The 20,858-nt window shown below is 37.8% G+C and overlaps 2 protein-coding genes and 1 long non-coding RNA gene across 3 annotated transcripts; 2 read left to right on the top strand and 1 right to left on the bottom strand.

Moving 5' to 3' along the window:
* Window positions 1–608: 608 nt before the first annotated feature.
* On the bottom strand, window positions 609–5,651 carry LOC113159828 (gap junction alpha-5 protein-like). Its single transcript, XM_026356768.1, has 6 exons — window positions 5,531–5,651; window positions 5,224–5,388; window positions 4,546–4,842; window positions 3,789–3,854; window positions 3,549–3,697; window positions 609–3,107 (listed from the first exon to the last, which is right to left on the bottom strand). Exons 1-6 carry the CDS (start codon window positions 5,597–5,599, stop codon window positions 2,627–2,629), a joined length of 1,227 nt encoding a protein of 408 aa, XP_026212553.1. The 5' UTR covers window positions 5,600–5,651; the 3' UTR covers window positions 609–2,626.
* LOC113159829 lies at window positions 2,667–5,673 on the top strand. The gene is made up of 4 exons (XR_003298645.1): window positions 2,667–2,794; window positions 3,804–3,895; window positions 5,340–5,413; window positions 5,542–5,673. It is a non-coding gene; the product is annotated as an uncharacterized LOC113159829 (long non-coding RNA).
* An 8,919-nt stretch (window positions 5,674–14,592) lies between these two features.
* On the top strand, window positions 14,593–19,632 carry LOC113158419 (follistatin-related protein 1-like). Its single transcript, XM_026354322.1, has 10 exons — window positions 14,593–14,613; window positions 15,226–15,294; window positions 16,863–16,952; window positions 17,535–17,664; window positions 17,753–17,782; window positions 17,872–17,987; window positions 18,079–18,197; window positions 18,847–18,959; window positions 19,091–19,201; window positions 19,314–19,632. Exons 1-10 carry the CDS (start codon window positions 14,593–14,595, stop codon window positions 19,424–19,426), a joined length of 912 nt encoding a protein of 303 aa, XP_026210107.1. The 3' UTR covers window positions 19,427–19,632.
* Window positions 19,633–20,858: the final 1,226 nt, after the last annotated feature.

Here is a 20,858-nt window from a genome sequence, read left to right as displayed (position 1 = left end):
TGGATGGGCAGTGTATGTTCTGATAATACCACAGATGAAATCAGATGATCACAGCAAACAAGCAGTTTCTGCAGCTGCAACTAATTTGCCCACATTTGTTTAGTATTTACGCTGATCTGTTGTCTTAGAAGCTTATAGGGAGAATCAATGTATAATGGCAATATGATCAATGGAAGTCTGATAACTGTACAATCAGATGGGCAGGTTGGTTTAGTAAAACTGGTTCACCTTTACTCTACGTCTTTTGAAGAAGCTACAGCAAAATCTGCAAACACATATTCTGTAGTTTTGAACTGGACAGCACAGAGGAGATGGATTTCATTAGCCCTCTTTATAGCATCTCTGTGTGTATCTACAATCAAACACAACTCTAGCATAAACAGAGCTTCTACAAATAGAAAACTGGGAAAGAAAAGTAAAAACAACCTTTTCCCAAACATTCCTGCTGCAGCTTCTGATGACCTCACTGGGAATGTTCCCATCAGGTCTTCTCATATTGGACGTTTATCATAGGAAACAGATCGTTTTAATCCCACAGTGGTGAATATTTCTCACCAGCTGTGCAGTTTATTTAAGACCTTTAAACTATAAAGGGGGTGCACAGGGAACACACTCATGTGGAAGGAGCAGAGGAAGTCTTTAGTAAATAAACAGACATAAACCCACTAAGAAATAATGGAAGAAGTGATAAAACCATTCAGTTAACAAAGGTGGTGGCAGGTGAAGCTAGGCTAGTGTTAGCTCGGTGCATGTTTCTGGTTGACAGACACTACATACTCACTTTAAGTACTTTAATCAGTTTTATTAGCTATAAATTAGATTTTATATAGATTTAACCTCCAGTAATTGTGTTTTAGTGCGCTAAATACAGCACAACATACCTGTCATGGATTTTACTGCTAACTACCTGTCACGTCGTCAAAACACCGGGATTTTCAAAGTAAAACGAGTCACACGGCGTCGCCGCTGAGCTGTCACTTAAACTAACGTGAGTTAAACTTTTACTAGTTAACACGTATTTTATAGTAATATAATTGTATAGTGTGTATGATTTTATAGTCTCTTCCAACCAAATAATGTTTGGATAGCTTTCTGGTCCAACGGCGGAGCTAACTATTAGCTAGCTCTAGCAGCTAACGTCAAGCAAACAAGCTAGCGTTAACGTTAGCTGCTTTTGGCTAACAAACGGTTGTATGCTAACTGGAAATAAAACTCTGCTAATCACTGTAAAATAAATAGGGTTTATAATCTGTGTGAGTGACTAGTGAACACATCATTATATAAAGTGATGTCAAATGAGAGACTATTGATGATATTCCTATTATCTAGCGTTGGAAATATTGCATATCACAAATTAGCATTTAGCTGTGACAGTCTCTGTTTCTCCACAACGTAGATCTGTTCGATCAGTTTGCTTCATGTTTATTTGTGTATTTTTTATTAAACATACAGAGGTTGTGCATCTAACAACAGTACATTACTGCTCGCACTGTTGCTGTTACAGCATCTTAGACACAGAATAGGCTTCAACAGCTCTTGCATAGTTTAATGTGCTGAGATTGTGCAAACAGCATTCTCATTTTTCAAGTGGAGAAATGATCATTGTTAGTAGTAAGCACTTAATGGAAAAGTGTTCTTTTTTTATGCTTCAACACAATGTGAAAACAAAACCTAACTTAATGTCACATCCAGTATAATGAGAAATAATCATAACCATAATACAGTGCAGTGGAAAGTCACCAGTGGTCATCAGCGTCACAAAACAGTTCACGACATGTATGAGAAATGTGAACTCACACTCCTAAAATGTAGTGGAAGTCATGACTCAGTCTTTGTGCTTCATATTAATATCCACTGATCCTTATCCAAACTTAAAACAGGTTTGTTTCCTAAATACACAGTAAAAAACACACAAAGCTTTTCTCTGATGCTGAGTGAAAATATCAACTGCAGTAAAACAAAATTATAACAGTTAATTTAATGTTACTTAACTGGAAAATGTTAAAGAAGTCCGGTGACAGTCCAATTTCAGCCCAGTAAGTCAACGAGTTCAGGCTCAGACCATCCCATTGCAAGGTTTCCATCATTACTTCTCCTGCAGTTTCTCCTTTCAGGAGCTCAACCAAACTTAGTGCTTTTGGCTTTTCCCGTGTAAATCGTACTTCATATAAACATCGCAAGATGCTGTTTGTCCCCGTTTGTATTTTTTACAAGAAAATGCAACAGCTTTCTTGTGGGACTTGCAAGATCATCTAGTCCGATAAAGCTAGAGCTTGCTTACTCCTGCATTGTCTCATGTGTTTATGGAGTTGTAAGGTTCATACTCCCTCCTGATTGCAAGATGCAGTTTTCAGCTTCAGTATTCTTCAGGATTGTCCCAAGCTTTAAGGGCAACATAATTGTTCCATGGTGGAGTTTCTTATATTAATGACAAAGTCAAGAGAACACAGATAAACAGAGGCAAACAGGTAAAACTGGATTTTATGTAAAAATGGATAAGCCCTGATTCTGATGAAGCTGTGAGTAATATGTGCATGTGAGAAGGTATAAAAGGGTCAAACATTTCTTTTGGTTTATTGTGCAGGTGTGTGTGTAGCACTTAAAAGCTTCTCTTTCTTTTTTCTTTCTAAACAGAGAGGTCATCTGCTCTTGTTCTACTGCTTGTTCTACTGGCTTTGCTGAATCTTCGTTTGTCCTTCTGGCAAAGCAGCAGCTCGTCTGGTCCTCCATTTTGGATCTGAGGGCTGCTGGCGTCCCTGTTCCCGGGGCTGTAGCTGTTAGTCTCCGTCCTCAGGTATTCACTATCTTCACCGTGTTGGATGTGTTTGCCAGTCTTCTCCCATCCGGATAAGTAGCAGCTCATCTGAAGGAAGTTTACATCCTCTACTTCAGTGGCCATTTTGTTCTTCTCAGTGGCCATGTTCTCTGAGTTTTGTTGGTTAGCCAGCCCGTGGTTGGGGAAAGGCAGGGGCAGGAAGTGTGAGGAGCCCATCACACATTGGTTGAAATCTGGAGGTGGTGTTGGCAGCGGTGGTGGGGACAGAGAAAGCTGTCGAGCCAGTGGGGTGTTAGCAGGAGTGACTGCCTTCGAGGAGAAAAAGAGCCGCCTGCAACACGAGTTTGAGCCAGTCAGGAAACAAATATGGTACAATCTTATTATAAAACAATTTAATTACTGTGCTCAAACAATATGGAGTTATAAAACAATAAGCTCCTGTACAACAGAAAGTCTGATTTCATTGTTTTAAAATTGGTTAGAAGAAGAAGAAGGTCTATCAGAGTTATTCTTATGCAGACTGGTCCTCATGTTTAATGCAGAGGAAGTAAAAGATGAATCACAGAAGACTTAAAATAGGACTCTGATTGTGGGAAATGCACTTTGCTTTGTTTGTTAGTCCTGTAGAATGTATCCAAATCCAATTATCTAAATAGCTCAAATCCACACTAACAGTTTGATTAAATGTATCATACCATGAACCCATCCTCCATATTTAACCTCAAACTTCTTCCATGAATGTGTCAAAGAAGACGGTTTGCCGTATTCATACCTGCAGCAATGTCTCCATGCCAGGTGATGCAGTTCGAGCACACTGAGGACCAGAGAGACGGCTGACACAGCCAACATGAACACTATGAAGACGTTTTTTTCTGTAGGTCTGGAGACGTAACAGTTTACTGGGTGTGGACATGGCCATGCCTGAAAGAGAGGGAACAAGAGACAGAGCGACTATAGGCCTGCACATGTTCAATACAGGGAAATTTAAACTATTTCAGATTTCTGGATTTACCTTGCACACATACAGAGGATTGAGGAAGATTCCATACAGGAAATACTGGAGACACAGAAACACCACCTGTGGGGAAGTCCAATCACAGTCAGCTGCATTTATTTACTGTAAGTATTCCTATAGTGGGTAGAAATACTCAGTTACAGTTTTTACTGCTTCTTCACATCCCTTATTTTATTTCCTTTAACTTCTCATATAGGTACCTTTTAGTTTGAAATACCATCATCATGTATCAAAGTATGCTATATGCTAAGAGCAACTATAGGCTTAGAGGATAAATAATAATAATAATTATACATTTGTATACAAATGAATATTAAATAGAAAAAATCTTTTTCATCCTAATTTGCCCCACCAACATGTTTGAAGAATAGATTTTCTACAAATTATGATTCCTTTTTTTAAGACCATAGGTGAAAAATAAGTGCAAAAGGCAAGAAGAAGAAACATACTTAAAGATACCCTGTAGTACCTTCTAGCAGTGTTATTGAACTGTTTGCTGTGATTGTGCTTACTGTTGTTCATCTTGCGTATTATACACATTTTTGTTCTAGGTATGACCTCTACAAACTACTGATAAAATATCTCTTTAGCTGCTGAATGCCCCACTTTCCTAGATGCTATGTCTTGCATCTGGTGCTGGACAAATATTACACACTGGTTATGTAGAGCCAGCTGAAAAGCTGCATGTTATATATAGGCTATGAGTGTAATGGTGCCTTAGAGTCAAGGCAGGTGCAGTAACAGTTGTGGTTACCTCCATGATGCTTCGTATCAGTATACTCAGTATGTAGGTCTGCAGCAGTGCTCCTCTCAGACGAACTCGACCTGCTGATTGACCTTCTCTTTTCTCCTTTCCTACGTCTTTTTCTCCTCTCCTCCCATGTTTTTCCTCCCTTCCTCCTCCTTCACCCCCTCCTGGGTCCTCCTCTCCCCCACCCCCCTCTCCCTCTTCCTCCTCCATGCTTCTCCTCTTCTCCTCTCTGCGAACAGTGTGCATTGCATGCCCCATATAGATGAGACTTGGAGTGGACACAAACACAATCTGGAGTACCTGGGAGGAAATCAGCCATACATATCAATTAAAAAATGCCGAATTAAAAAGTTAGTTACACTTGAAGTTAAAGGAGTAAGCTGATAATTCTGTACTGAGTGGATCATTATCCACAGTCGTGTGTTACATTTTTGATTCATTATTTTGAAAACCTGCAACAGTGAATTATACTTACGAACACTTAATTTATATTGGTAATCCATCACACTGAAGGTGCTGGTGGAATTTCTTGAATTTTTTTTTTTCTTTCAATGACATGCCAGTATCTGAGACTCTGTTAGACCACTTTAAATGTTCTTATTGGCAGACTTGACTAATTGTGAATCAATCCTTTAACGTTTTCACTACTGTCACATGACATTCTGTTGTACACCATATTACCCAATATCGTATGTGTGCTATAGGGAACGCTTTGTCATAACAGACGTTCTCGCAGCCCGGCTGTTCAGTGTCACAGTTAAAATCTTCCTGTTCGTCTCCCCACGACGACTCAGCAGCTGTCCCAAGTACCAGGATACGGAAGATAAACAGGATGGTCAGCCACACCTGTGGAGTGAAGAACAACAAACAGGTCATACAAAAAGATACAGAAAACCCTTAGAAACAATAATGTGCTAACACAGATACTGTATTTCTGCAGGACTAACTCGTGCATTTGTGTATATTTCTGCATGTGTTTGTGTGATACCTTGCCAACAGAGGTAGAGTGCTCCTGTACTTCCTCCAGGAAGTTTCCCAGTAGGCTCCAGTCTGCCATGACCGATTATAGCTCAGCACAGATCTTCTAATGTCTTCCGATGATCACTCTCTCTCTCTGCACGTACAGGAATCACCTGAGACAATGAAAGCACACAGGTAACATTTAGAGACCATATTCTGCTGCAGTAAATGTGTGTTTCCACTTGTTTTTCTCTCTTTCCATCAACCTTTTTTTTACAGTATGAATATTTTATATTCAGTCATTTTCAGTTTGCGTATAAAGAAGAGTGGAAACACTAGAAAACCGGTGTGTGTGACAAATGTGATGGAGGCAGAATAATGATTTCTAAAGCATGTGATGGAAGCAAAAGTGGCGCAAAAAAAACATCTGAGCCTCATTTTATAAAAGCACCAAATCTTTTAAGCATAAAATGTGTTTTCAAAGAGTGTAGCTGAATTAACTGAAGACATAGGTTAATGAGCACATACAAACCTTTATAGTTTTTGTTCACATTTAAGTTTATACTTTTACTAAAAACAACGCTTTAAGTGTTATTTGATGTACAGTAAATTAAATGAAGTGATAACGTTTAACAAGTAAAACTCAACTCAATTGAATGTGAATAACATTGTGAATAATACAATGTTATTCACAATAAATGGTGAGTATTTAAACTTTTATTGCTTCTGTCAACGCTTAACTTTAATTTAAGCTTAATACTCAAATCTGCCTCAAGCAGCAGCTAATTCATTTGACCTGAGTAATTCAGTATAAAATATCTCTTTGTGTAGCTTACAGTGTTTTGTAGTGTATAATTAGAGCACAGCTTAAAGTTAAATTGAAATTAACATTACCATTAAGAGGTGTTTAATGGCCTGTGTATACACATGTTTTATTTTTAACAATGCAAGTTTTTGTAGAAATTATTGTAATGTTTTGGAGGAGAATGTGCATTAATTCTCCTCTATGTGCCAGTTTTTGGAAACGCTTTCTTAAAATTTGCACATAATTTCAATGAAAACGAAAAATACAGTTTGACTGTGTGGTGTGTGTGATGGTGCTCAGTGAATGTGTGTGTGTGTGTGTGTGTGTGTGTGTGTGTGTGTGTGTGTGTGTGTGTGTGTGTGTGTGTCTCCATGTATCATTTAGACCCTGTGACCCACTATTAATAAAAATGTCTGTACCCGTTTCTTAGTTTAGCTTTGCTCCCTGTTCCCACACTCTCCCTCCCTCTGTCTCTGGGGAAAACTAGATCTCTTCTGTAAACACTGCTGATACCACACACACACACACACACACACACACACACACACACACACACAGATTCTTTCAGTCTTTATACTTTTCTATGACTAAAGTATGTTTATGTGTGCAGAATTTGATACTCGTATTATTTTCTCAGTCAAATACAAACAAAATTAGATGTGTACAGCTCGACAAGTCAACATTTGATGCTGCAATGTTTATCACAGCCAACACTATAAATTACAGCAACGTTCTAAGCGTTGTTCTAGGGGGTAAAATCTTGAAAACTGCCAGTCAAAAGTAATTACACTATAATTGGTTTACATGTCTAAGAAGATACAGTGGCAAGAAAAAGTATGTGAACCCTTTGGAATTTTATGATTTTTCTGCATTTATTTGTTATAAAATGTGATCTAATTTAATCTAAGTCAAGAGTGTTAACAAATATGATGTGCCTAAAATAATAACACAAAAAAATCTGATCTTTATTGAAAACAACCATTAAAGCCTCATAGACCTCGTAAACCTCATAAACTTTTAGTTACCAATTTACTCGGAAAACAAAGAGATTTCCAAAGTGACTCTAAACTTTGAAATGGTGGTTATAATCCACCAGTGGATTACAGGTGCTCACAGAGGAACTCTGCACATGCTTTATTCTGCACAGTAAAGCTTTTCAAGTGACAATATGCAAAACACATCTTTGGGTAGAGGAGTGTTTTAATTCATACTCCCTTCGTGTGATCTTTATCATTTCTCCTGCCACAGAGCACAAGTCACTGATCATTTCACCCTAAAATGAAGATAAGATTAACTTCAAATCTGCCTGTGAGAGTTAAAAAGACATAAAACCACATGTTACAAGTTAAAAGTCGTTTCAGAGGGTACTTTTGCAATTGTTCTTATTTATTAAATGCCCCTCCCTTCCTGTTTTTGTGAAACCCCAACCACTCAAACAACCTGTGTGTGTGTGTGTGTGTGTGTGTGTGTGTGTGTGTGTGTGTGAATTCATGTAGACTATTTCATAAGTGCTTTTAGCATCATTAATAACAATATTACTTCCTTGTATAGACTTTCGCTTGACCTTTGCGTGCATGTGTGTCTGTGTGTGTGTGTTTGTGTGCCCATTACCTAGCACTCCGTATTGTTCTGCATCCTGTCTTGATAATGGGCATACACACACACACACACACACACACACACACACACACGCGCGCACAAACACACACACATATAAACACAAAAAGACCCCTCTCTCTTTCCCCTGCTGGTTTACAATAATGACTGATGAACCGCTGACATTGCTCAGACCTGAGGATGTTTTTAAATCCGATAATAAACTTTATTTATAACTGCCACTATTAATATTCTGCAGTTGAAATATAAATAGGTCAACAGGAGGAAAATGGGAGGCGTGAATCCCAAGAAGGAGAGAAAACTTAGAACTAAAACCAACACATTAAGTAGTAGTTACATAAATAGTAATAATAACATTTCTACAGTTACTCAAAGTCTTAGACTCTTAACACTCTTAAGTTAACACCACAATGTTTTTTCTCACACAAATTTCCATTTTTTGTTTTCCACACTGAGAGACTTTGGAAAAGTAACACAATGACCTGATATGGAAATTATCCCAACACAAATTAGAACAGAACTGAACCTTGGTAAACATATAGATTCTTTCACACTTTTATCACCACAGCTACAGTAAAATTGTGTTATAAATCCGCAGTGCTTTTCTATCTCCTTTGCACTTTATTACTGCATTAAAATGGGATTTTCAAGGGTGGTAAAGGTAAAAAACTTAAAAGCGATTTACAGGCCTAAATAGAAAGATGCTGTGGAGAGTACACAGTCTATAGCAATCCTTATTCTAGTTCAATCCCTGTTCTATCTACTTGCTGTTCAGTAGGCGTAGGTTTAAACTTTATCTTAGTTTCTTTCCTGATTGTTTTTCTGATTTGTAACAGTTCAATTTTCCTTTGAGACTGATAAAGAACTAACTATAAATCTATTTAGAAAAAATATATAAATATTTTGCTAATTTAGCTTAAAAAGTAAAAGTCCAACCCAATTGACGGAAGCATGCAGACCTGATGATGGATAGAAAGACGGGGAACTGCAGATCTTCAGGTGGCCTGATTATATCCTGAGAAAATCTTGAACCTTGTTGAGTCTCCGCTCTCCTCTTCCTCAGCAGCTGTTGTTGAGGTACCGTTGAGCAAGTCTCTTCTTCCCCTTCCACTGATGCTCAGCAGCCAATTGTGGTTCCAGATGTTTCCCAGTTATTTAATCTGTTTGACTGTTGTCCTCTAGTTTTAAGTTTGTGTGTTGATGTCCCAGTTAAGTTTCTGAACGTTGTCTGTTTAATGTTGAGACACCTTCAGGTTCTCAGCAGAATCAGAGACTGATCAGAGAGACAGACAAGTAGAGAAAGACAGTTGAGTTGACAGACAGTCGATCCAGCAGCAGACAGGACAGAAGCACAGTTTGTGTCCAGAGGTCTGAAGTGAAATGTATGAGACTCAAGTTTGTACCAACTCCTCTCTCCCTCTGTAACTCCCTCTCACCCTCTCTCTCTCTCTCTCTCTCTCTCTCTCCCTCTCTCCCTCCATCGTCTACATCTCCGGAGGAAGTGGGCCTGGTGCCTTGCTGCCTGCTATTCAACTCTTATGTATGTCCATGTGTGTGTTTGTGGTGTCTGAACATCTAAAGGAAGTCAGATATTGTATTGGGACACAATGGCTGCAGGTCCCAGTCCTGCATTCCTCCCTGTCACTCTATTCTCGTCTATATGTCGCTCTCTATTAGTGACTCAGCTGCTGTGGGCAACAGTTCACTACTTTCCGCCCTCTATGCTCCAGAGAATCATACCCAATTTCAAAGGCAATGCTTTATTTCACAGGCTTGCTATTTCCTAATAATCCTAGATCACTAATTTCTTTAAGTTCTCAGACTGTTATCAGTGCCTGGCTGTTAGCGAACATCTATCGACCCAGTTTTTGCTGGGTTTGGCATGGTGCCACATGAACCCCATTGGTGAGAAATTGGATTATTGATTTCCAGATGAATTTTATGAGGTTACAGGGACCCACTAAAATCTAATCAATTCATCCTTGAGTTAAAGTGGGCATTTGTGGCAACTTTGAAGTTTTTTGTTTGTCTTTTTAAACATGTCCTGATCATAAAAAACGTAATCTGGTTAGCAATATATTACCTACAAAACATATTTGCTTTGCATGTTAGTTACATATACTGTAAGATACTTTTCATAGGGGGCAGGGTTGGTAGGACATAGTCACTGACGTTGCATTCACTGTATACTATTGAGAAAAAAAACAAGAAAATATGGGTCATGTGGTGTCATGATTTGTACTAAAAGTACAGAAGTTTTAATATGTCAAATACTTTGGTGTATTTGTCAAACCTCCGTATGCTTTTCATTGAAATTGTAACATCCTCATCTCTACACTGACTCCTGTTGTTCCCCATTTATTTTTTCTGGACTGAAGCTTAAAAAAGATCCAAGTTCAGATTTTACAGAAACAAAATGGGGACAAAATGTCAAAGTCATCTTATATTGGCTTCAGATCCAAGACCACATGTGAAAATGACCCAGATCAGATTTTTGGTTGTTTAACAATTGGTCTTTATTTAAAGCAAATGCAGCTTTAGTCCTGTTTGTATCAGAGTTCTTTTTGAGATTTCTGCTAAATTCAGTGTAAAGAGTTTAAACTAAATTCAAACTAAACTTGAAATTAAACATGAGCTCAGTTCAGTTCAGGCTACTTGACTTTGAGTTGAACTCTGCGACCTTTATTTGACTTACACTGAAAAAACATGCTACTGTACCTTAAACTCAAACATAGTTTGAGCTGGCTTGCTAGATCACAGCTGAACAGTTCATGAGTGTAGGATGACAGAGGGGTTAAATATTGTGACATGATGTAGCTCGAGGGTTCTTTAATCAGCATGAAACATTTGTACAGACTGTGTATTTTCTTCCCAGAAAACTTGTGATAGAGTGGTTTCCTCCAGGCTGTAACCAGCCTGTGAGAGAGAACGAGGACAGTTCCCCTCTCGATTCATCTGAAACTGTGGTTACCACATGTGACACTTTAAAAGATAGTGGCAAAAGCACAACATAAGCTCTTTAGTTTTTAGTAAAAGAAAGAAAATGTGAAGCTGATGGGCTGTCGTTAATATATTACGTTGGCTCTGACTCTAACATTGTATTAACACTGCTGCAGGTCTTTTAAAATGAAGTGAATCCATAGAGCTCCACTCAGTGTGGACTGAAATTTAATTTTGAGGTTATATTTTGTCATATTTAATTAAATAAGACATATTGTCACTGTCCTCGCTTAGGCGTTAAACAAAAGCAATAAAACACTGGGGAGGTGCAGACTGTCAGAGAGATAACTTCATCTTTAGTGTTAAAATTCACCTTCTTGCAGCTCATGACTTTTCCATCAAAGCAGATAAAAAGTAAAATAAAAAAAAAAATGTTTTTATAGTTGGCATGACATCACAGGATTTATATATAAAGCTTCATCTTGTTCCAAACAACTTCAGGTGATGAGAGCTCATGTGAGAATAAGAACAAACGTTAAAGTATTTTCCTTTTTGGAAAAATTTGACTCATACAACTCGACACAAATTTTCTTCTAAATTTTTTCTACAGTTAATCAGTGGACTGGGATGATTTCAGAATATCTGACACGCTTAACGTCTCGTTCTTTTCACTCGTTCTTCCATTAAAAGTTTCTCTGAGCTCGTGTATGAGTCTGATTTGTGACATTAGAAAGATTTTTGTTAACTAACTCCAGTCAATAGGCAACAGTATGAAATGCAGGCTGTAGGTAGCTAAGTTCCAACACACAGTCAGTCAGAGTAGGTGTCCTGATAAAGTAGGAGACATCTTGTTCTGAGCAGTTAAACTTTGAGAATGAACAATATTTACATATTCAACAATGTCGTATATAAAGAACAAAGACAACTTGACTACACCTTTGTTAGTAATGTGGATGTAAAAGTGATTCCAGCATATAGGTATGCATTAGCTTGCCAGCCTGCTAATTAACATCCTGTCATGGCAGATTATCACCAGAAGTTTACAGCAATCATAAAAACAGCAACCCTACATTCATATAAGATGTGCAGCGAAACTATTTTATGTATCAGCAGTCTATATCTGAAATAAGATGTCATGGAGTTATGGGAGGACCCTGTGTTTTTTTTTTTTTTTTTAATAAAACCGCCAGTGTTGTTTGGTATTTTTAGTTTATTGACTATTAAACAGTCACAGTTCATAAACTAATTAAAAGGCAGTCTCAGCCTTTGGGCATTGTGTCTGATTTTACATTAAGTAGTTTGTAGGGTTTGTGAAAGAAGGTCTATATTAGCCCTAAATGCCAGTATTTACTTCAATAAGTTATTTCAGTATTAATATAAGTGATTTAGTAACATTGATTACCGGCATAACAACATCTCCGGATAAATTTTGAATCAGCTTTGATTAATTTAAAAAAAAAAAAAAAGAATAGATTCACATTTATACCAAATCATCTACAAACCTATAAAGAACCGGACCCAGATTTACTGCTTCATGCAAAAACTTATCTTGACCAGTTTCATAATGTCAGTCTGGCCTCTGGAAACTTGTGATGGACATTTTCAGCTAAAGTTCTGTATAAATGACAGGAAAGAGACGTGTCAGCGGCACTTTGTCTAAGTGTGCACAGTCACACTTATTACTGTGCACGGACTAATAAGGGATCGTCTCTTGTCCTGTTCTGAAAGCGCCAATGATTCAGTGGTGAACAGCAGAGAGTGTGAGCAAACTTGAAGGTCTTGTCATCATCTGAGTGTGTGTGTACGTGCGTGCATTCATGGGCATTTTCAGTGCGTCTTTGCATGTATCACACCTCTGTTATCATCCTGCATTAAGCTCACGAGAACAACGATAACATACCTTCTCTTTAAAAAGCACACGTACACACACATAAAAATGATGCTGACACACTCTGGCTGACCTCTTGGGACTATATTTAGGAAGCGCTCTGTTGGTGTTGCAGCACACACAAGGAGGCGGGTTTATCTGAACTCCAGCACCTCGTCTGATACACTGCTGATGGTCACACCCAACAAAGAGAGCACAACAAAATGGACTTATGTGACTTAATCAGAGACATGGACCCAGGTTTTGTTCATTGCTTATGTAGACAGAGTGGCTAAGGGGGTGCTTTGCGCTCATATTTGAAAGATGATTTCAAACCTTAACCCAAGCTTTAGGCAAAAATGATGGACACAAATTATTTTCTGGCATAAACTGATTATTCAGGAAGCTATGACAAAAAACAAGAATAATCATTTTCAGCTTTCAGAGTATTTGCTTCATTAAAAAAATACGACTTTATCTAAAAAAAAACAAACAAACTACCAACTAGTTTCTAACACCTCTGTACGAGACACCATGGTAGATCAAGGTTAAGTGTTAACTTCAAGTTGTGCAAATTTGAGACAAATTATGTGACGGAAATGAAGTACAATAAACCTACAGTTTTTCTTTTGGGGGCTCTTTTGGTCTGGTGTTCCTCAGCTGTTAATCACATCTCCTGGGAAGTAATCCAAATTTGGTACCACCAAACACATTGCTCTGGGTCAGCTCTAAAAACTAAAGTGACTGAACATCTGTGCAGATTGGTGGAAAAGTTTGTGCAGCCTGTGAGTCCGCCTCAGGTTTTTCCCCAGCTTTGAAAAGGGGTACTGTGTTAAAATCGATGTTTTGTTTTTTCTGAGGAGCTTTTTATTTGCAAGCAGCAGTTAATGGGGTGGCTGTGGCTCAATAGGTAGAGCAGTTGACTGCCAAACAGGATTGGTGGTTCGATTCCTGGCTGCCACGTCACATGCCAAAGTGTCCTTGGGCAAGATACTGAACCCCTAGTTGCCCCCGGTGAGTCAGATCAGCTGCATAGCAGCTCTGCCGTCGGTGTGTGAATGTGTGTGTGTGTGTGTGTGAATGGGTGAATGGGTGAATGGGTGAATGAGATGCAGTGTAAAGCGCTTTGAGAACCAGTTAGGTAGAAAAGCGCTATATAAGTGCAGACCATTTACCATTTAAATTAAAAACAAGTAATGTGTCATGAGAGAGTGGTATGATAGGCAACACGTCCTCTGGGCAGGGGTTTAACCATACAGTCGCAATTATATTCCACAGTTTAAAATCACAACACAGCTGTGAACTCTTTATCTAAAAATGTTTTACTGGCAGTTGGCACAATAAGTATTTAGAGACCAGTATTTACTGTTTTGCTAGAAATACTTGGTGTGTTGGCTGTAAGTGTTAATAGTTTCACAAAGAGTGCCTCAAGAATCACTGTTACTGCTGAAGCAAATTTAAAGAGCCACAAAATGGGGACTCTGTCCTCTGCTGGTCTCAATATGACACTACAACCATGATTCAACAGGCTGAGATTTGAAGAAGCGTTTCAGGGTATTACGGGGGAGATTAACCGGCAAAAATAATTATTTTGGCTTCCAGCATGTCTTCCAACATAATTTAGCTACTTTGAAAAGCACAGACTGGGAGTGTTACAGAGAATAAAGTGCTGCGAAAAAGCTTTTTCTACAACTCCATAATAATTTAAATAAAGTAGACTAAAACAGTTATTAGCTTATCAAAACACCAAAAACTTGAATATTATCCATGTATCAGCCACTTTTTAGTATTTTTCTATGCACTGATTGGTACAGAGGTCAAATTCTAACTTCTCTCCTCAGCTGCGTAACGTTGTCTGAACATGTCAGCCGGTTGCATGTCTGTAACTCATTTTTGAAGAAGGCAGCTCGTGTGGATTCTGTGTGTTTTGTGTGTTTTTCAGCTGCTGGAGGTTTGGGGGGTAGAAGAAGGGGTGTTGGTGACTCTGGACAGCTGGTCTCCTTTCTCTCCCTTCCTCCCTCCTCATCATCCTCTCTGTCATCCTTCCTTTTGTAACTCAGACTTTGTCTCACGGCAGAGCAAAGCAGACACATCACTGATCACTGGCTGGACATAAACTCTGTGGATATTTTGATGGGAATTTACCTGCTCTCCGACTGCCTGGGATTACTTTGTCAATGCTGACTAGCTGCTGACCAAATACTGTGGAGTGGCTGATACTGACTGACTGGTTCTTCTGGGCTGTTTTAAAATTAACTGGTTGATCGCAGAGCAACAGTTTCTGGACAGTCTGTGTTTACCTGGCACAGTATGACTTCTTTAATGTTATTCATATTTTTAGTAGCAGGAGTACTACAGTAGTTGTCATAGTATTAAAATAAATAATTTTAGTACTGTCAAAGTTTCATATATTTGCTATTTGCAGATCATTGTGTATATCTAATATTTTTCCTCTCCTCTCCTCTCCTCTCCTCTCCTCTCCTCTCCTCTCCAGATGTTGACCGTCTTGCTGCTGCAGTTGTTTCTCTTTTCACCTCCCGTCTCTTCTTCTCCTCTGGCCAAAGTAAACCAAGTGTGTACTGTTATTAAATTTCTTATTAAATTAGAATTTAAATTCGTCATTTTAAATTTAAACACTACACAACATGAGACATCCAAAACACTGATGATGAAGACAATAACAATAAAGTGACACTGTTATTTGTTAATTACTTCATCTAATTATGACCATTAATATAAGCCAAAAAACACACTGTGCACATCATGACTGAAAAGAAACAGACTAAAAATATCAAAAGTTGCTTCAGGATGATCACCATAAAGTAGTTACTCAGGAAACACTGATATCATGTGTCTTTGGGTCAAAGGGGCCCATGATTAAATATGTTCTAGTCATGTTTAGGTGAAATTTGAAAAGCATTTTGCTCCTAAAACTCTGAGTGTGTTTGCACATTCAGGCAGTGAGCAGGTCCTCAGGTATGTGCGTGATTATAGTTGTCAGCAGCTCATCTGTGCTCTCAGCTCCTCCAGCTGTAATTCTTGTTTAAACACTCTCTGTTGTGGGTTGGTTTGTTTGGACTGAAGTTTCCCCTGCAGCTGTTTTGTCACCTTTGAGTCAAAAAACAAGATAAAAATGCAATTAGTGACACTTGGTGCACGCTATGCTTTCTTAATTAAAATACAGGCCCTCGGTATTTACATGATGTACAGACAGATTTAAAGCACAAAGGACTTATCTATAATAAGAATTACACTTTCTGTTTCAGTTACATTATAATTATAGTTGGAAAATCAAAGACAAACAGAAACGATAGATGAAGGATCAGAAATAGAGATTTTATGAGAATAAATGAAGTGACTAAAGGATGAATTAAAAGTGAGAGTGAAAGAGGAGAAGAGGAGACTAAGAAGAGATCCAGCCTGAGGAGGACAAATTGTTCAAAGCAGGGTCAGACACGAACTTGTAATTTAGTGTGCGTGTGTGTGTGTTGCAGCAGTCGGCTGTTGCTAACAGCAGGTTTGTGGTGCAGCAGATGTCAGCTGGAGACGCGACAGATGTATGTATTGTTTGAGTGTGTGCCCTCTGTACATCTTTGAATGTAGTGTCGGTGTGCACATAGTTTTAGTCTAATAATTGTGATAAACTGTTTATTTATTTTTAGTTAGTAGTACATAAATACATTTACAAATTTGGCAATGGAAAAATTTGGAAATATGTGTAAAATGTGTACGTTTGACATTTGACATTTGACATTTTTAATTAATTAGTAAATACATTTTTATTTGTATTTACTTATTTTTAATTCCGTAATAAAAGTGGTGAGTAAAATCCTACTTTAACCGAAACAAAACCACTAATGACACCAAAATGAAAATGATAATCTACCGCTGTCCAGCTGCCTCAAAAGTGTGTGTGTGTGTGTGTGTGTGTGTGTGTGCCTGTTGAAAGAGTCATTGTCATTGAAAACAGCATGCGCCTCTCTCAGTGGGAGGTCAAAGGTCACCATCTGGAGTCTGAAACACTCGCGTGCTCACACTTCTTCACACACTTCTCACTTCTTTGATTGTTCACATCGTAAAACATAAATACTTTAAAACTGTGCTTCACTTCTGTTTCTGTTTGTGTGTCAGGATCAGTCGGTGTGTTCCAGGACGTTCTGTGGTGCAGGTAGAGAGTGTGTTTCGACCGACAGAGGAGAACCAGTGTGTCGCTGCGTACAGGTATAATCACTGATTCACTTGATGGTACTTCTGCTTGTAGTGGAGTAGTTTTATACACATGTACCTGCACTTTTACTTGAATATTGAGTTGATGTATTCTAATCTTTTTTTCAATGCAAACTTTGCTATAAGTCAGTATAAAGTTACAGCAATATTCAAAAATAAAAGTAAAGTTACGCAGCTGCACAAAATCCTTGGATGGACGTTAAAAAATTCATCAATGATCTTATAAAACAGGTAAAGGTTGTAACGTTGTATTTTTGTACACACAAAACACAAATACACATAATATAAACACAAATATAAATATGATTTGATTGTTTTTTCATGTTTTATCATCTGAGGTTTATGCAAGTGTGTAAATTATGAAAAGATAAATAATTCAGAGAATGAGACACAGAATAAAGCCCCACGTCAGTACTTTCAATCAATTATCTCAGCTCAGTAAATGAAGCTTGCTCTAAACAATATGGCAAAAAGAAAGTACTGATGGATTATTTTGGTAAATAATAATTTACTGTAATTGTCATATACAGTATCATCTGTCGCTCTCTCTCTCTCTCTCTTTCTTTCTCTTTGCAGCAGTGTGATGCATCAGAGCACTGGGTATGTGGCAGCAACAGCAGATCCTACAGGAATCACTGTGAGCTGCATAGAGACGCCTGTATCACCAAGACCAAGATACATGTACAGCACAGAGGACACTGTCTGGGTCAGTACACACTCTTTAAAAACATGTGTACACACATAGAGACTGTGGGAGATAAATATATGACTCTAGTCTGTGTTTCCTTTTGCAGAGAAGCCAACAAATACAGATGTGAGCCCCAGTAAGTCTACAAACAGAAATAATTAATATTCTGGTTTTGACATCACTCTCAGATTTACAGACTCATTGTTTGTCTGCTTGTGCTTGTAGTTGTGTGTTTCCTGTCTGATCGCGATTGGCTGAGAGAGAGAGTGATCCAGTGGGTTCAGCAGGAGGTGGAATCAAACGCTTGGTCAGCTCATGATCTCCTGCAAACATACTTCCAGGTCTGTCCTCTCACACCAGCATAGTAGTTTTACTAACCGTGAACTTGGCTGTAACTTAAACTATTAAAGATCTTGTTTGACTCTGTCACAGACTTATGACGACGGTGATTCACAGCTTGACTCCAAAGAGTTTCTGAGCTTCCTGAAACATAATGAGACGGCCCTCAATCTGACATACTCTAAAACTCTGGAGACCAACCTCCTGCTGAGGTACACACACACACACACACACACACACACACAATAAAAAATCCACTCTCTGCCTTGCTCCATGAGTTCTTTTAACCCCTTAATCCCTAGTTTTAGTTTTAATTCTAAACATCCACAAGCAAATGGCTCAATTTAGTCCATAGTGACTGATAGATATACTGATATAGAGCATCCTCACTACAGGCATCACTGCCTGGTATGGTGGCATCACTGCCTGGTATGGTGGCATCACTGCCTGGTATGGTGCCATCACACAGGCAGAGAGGAGGGCTCTTCAAGGAGTCATAAAGATAGGATAATTAGGTCAATTTACATACAGCTGTGTGTAAATTGAGCAGAGAACAGAATCAGAGACTCACTCCACCCAGCTCACACTCTACTCAGACACAAACACTGCACCTACATCCTCAGACACAGCAGAGCGGAAGTATCATCACACACACACACGGTTTTTCACACAGCTTTTTCCTGCCACAGCAAAACCATGAAATACTACGTACAACACCACTATGGGCAATACTTGAAACTCACCATTATATTTATTATTTTATTTTATTGCACAAGAATTCGTATATGCCTGGATTATCTGTTTAAACATAAATGGCAAATAAACATCTTGAATCTTGAATTAATGTGTGTCTCTTCTCAGGTCTCTGTGTGTAGATGCTCTGATCGAGCTGTCAGATGAAAACGCCGACTGGAAGCTGAGTTTACCTGAGTTCATCAACTGTTTGACACCCATCTACCACCCACCTGAAAGAAGTAATCACACACACACATACATATCCAGTATGAACAGATGTTCATACTGGATTAAACCTCTTCGCTCTGAACATATCAGACTGTATTTTCAGAATAAATAGTTGTTGGTATGTCTGGTTTCCTTACTTTAGAGTGCGCTCTGGAGGACGAAGTGTTCGAGGATGGAGCTGAAACTCACATGGAGTGTAATAAATGTGTGTGCGCCTGTGGAAACTGGGTGTGCACCGCACTGACCTGCAATGGTGAGAACATAAATAAACACACGTGTACAAACGCCACTGAAATGTTTTAGTTATTTCTGAACGTTACAGAATTAATGTCAGGTTATCACCAGTGGATTTTTTCATATTTCAGGAGAAGATCAGGTGGAGGAAGACGTTAACAAAGAAGCCGAAGAAGAAGAAATGACAGAAGAAGAGTGGAGCAGGAGAGTGGCTGAACTCAACGCCTTACACAGTCAACAATGATTCACCTTACAACATTATTTTATTCATTATTCAAAAGGCAAAGTAATCTTACAAATATTATTTGAACAGAATAAAATGTCGGAGCATCGTGAATGCACCACAACTTAAACTTCTGTTATTGTTGGATAATAACAAAACCAGAAGAGGAAGAGCTAACATCCTTCACTTAAGGAAAAGTTTCAGTACTGTGGTGTAAAAATACACAATTATAAGCAAAAGTCCTGCATTCAACAATGTACTTCAGTAAAAGTACAAAGGTTGTAGCGTCAGCAGCTGTACTTTGTCTAAAGTATTATTATTATTGTTATTAAAGTACAACTACTCATACTACAGTGGCCCCGACATCTCTACAACACTACAAAAAGAGAAAACACAAGCAAATGTGATATAAAAATATGATTTATGATACTGGTTAATTTTAGGAGTTTGGTTTTCATTATTTATTCTAGTAGTGTTTTTAAAAGCCATTTAAAACCTCAGGAGTTGAACTTGGGTCTGATGGTTTCGTTGTTTTATACTTAACACATCATTTCAGATTATGAAAAAAGTATGGACAACACACAATGTATGTTTTCTAAAACCCTGTATATGATATTAAGCATTATGTGACCTAAATTCTATTTACAAAGGTGGATCAGGTATTTTATGTGCTGTTGAACATACGTACAGTAATGTACAGTAAAAGCAGGTAATAACTTTGTGAATATAGATGATGCTTAAACACTGAGTTTGATTTTTCCATTGATTCGTTGCAGTTTATTTTTCTATGAACATATTCTTTGAAAGAATATTAAAGTACTTACTGTATAATGTACCTGAGATTTAAAAAATATATAATTATGAACTAATAATCACAAACAATAAAATATGTTTTTAATAATAATGTAAGAAATAAAAACACTGCAGTAAATAGAAGGTAAAACAAGAGTCAGAAAGGTTTTAGGATGTTTGGAAGAATGAAAACCAATTTCCAAATTTAGTTTCTGTGCTTTATTGAATAAAACATTTACTAACAACATGACAAGTAAACAGTGGTATTAAAAAAATCAATTGATCACAAAAATAAATAAAATTACTGAAACTGCAAAAAACAGCAAATAACTTACTTAAATACAGACATAAAGTAAAATAAATTGGTCTTAGATTTTGATTATTGTATAATTTTCGATATTAAATTCATATATTTTAAAATCTGGTTATAAAAACATTCAAAGTGGTGCATGTATTTTGACTTGAACTATTTAATCAGCAGATTTTTGAGTTAATCTTTGTGAAGCAGTTACACGATGCAGCAGATACATTACTACGTCTAATATACTTTAGTGGACAGTGAAAATGATTTTATCGTCTATATCTCCAAAGAAACAGACACTTTTAAAACTGAGTCTAAAAAAGTTATAGTTATAAAGTTATAAATGAATAATTAATTTAA

Source organism: Anabas testudineus, chromosome 15 (genome assembly GCF_900324465.2).
Source record: "Anabas testudineus chromosome 15, fAnaTes1.2, whole genome shotgun sequence".
Lineage (NCBI taxonomy): Eukaryota > Metazoa > Chordata > Actinopteri > Anabantiformes > Anabantidae > Anabas > Anabas testudineus.
The sequence above is the reverse complement of the archived record's forward strand: the minus strand, read 5'-3'. Positions and strand labels throughout refer to the sequence as shown.

Excerpts from the sequence above, each read along its gene's own strand:
- LOC113159828 (XM_026356768.1), bottom strand. The coding sequence starts at position 5,599 with ATGGCAGACTGGAGCCTACTGGGAAACTTCCTGGAGGAAGTACAGGAG. Across the intron at positions 4,843-5,223 it reads TAGCACACATACGATATTGG|GTACTCCAGATTGTGTTTGT; the intron begins GTAATATGGTGT and ends ATTTCCTCCCAG. Across the intron at positions 3,855-4,545 it reads TGATACGAAGCATCATGGAG|GTGGTGTTTCTGTGTCTCCA; the intron begins GTAACCACAACT and ends ACTTCCCCACAG.
- LOC113158419 (XM_026354322.1), top strand. The coding sequence starts at position 14,593 with ATGTCAGCCGGTTGCATGTCT. Across the intron at positions 17,665-17,752 it reads GCACAGAGGACACTGTCTGG|AGAAGCCAACAAATACAGAT; the intron begins GTCAGTACACAC and ends TTCCTTTTGCAG. Across the intron at positions 17,783-17,871 it reads AAATACAGATGTGAGCCCCA|TTGTGTGTTTCCTGTCTGAT; the intron begins GTAAGTCTACAA and ends TTGTGCTTGTAG.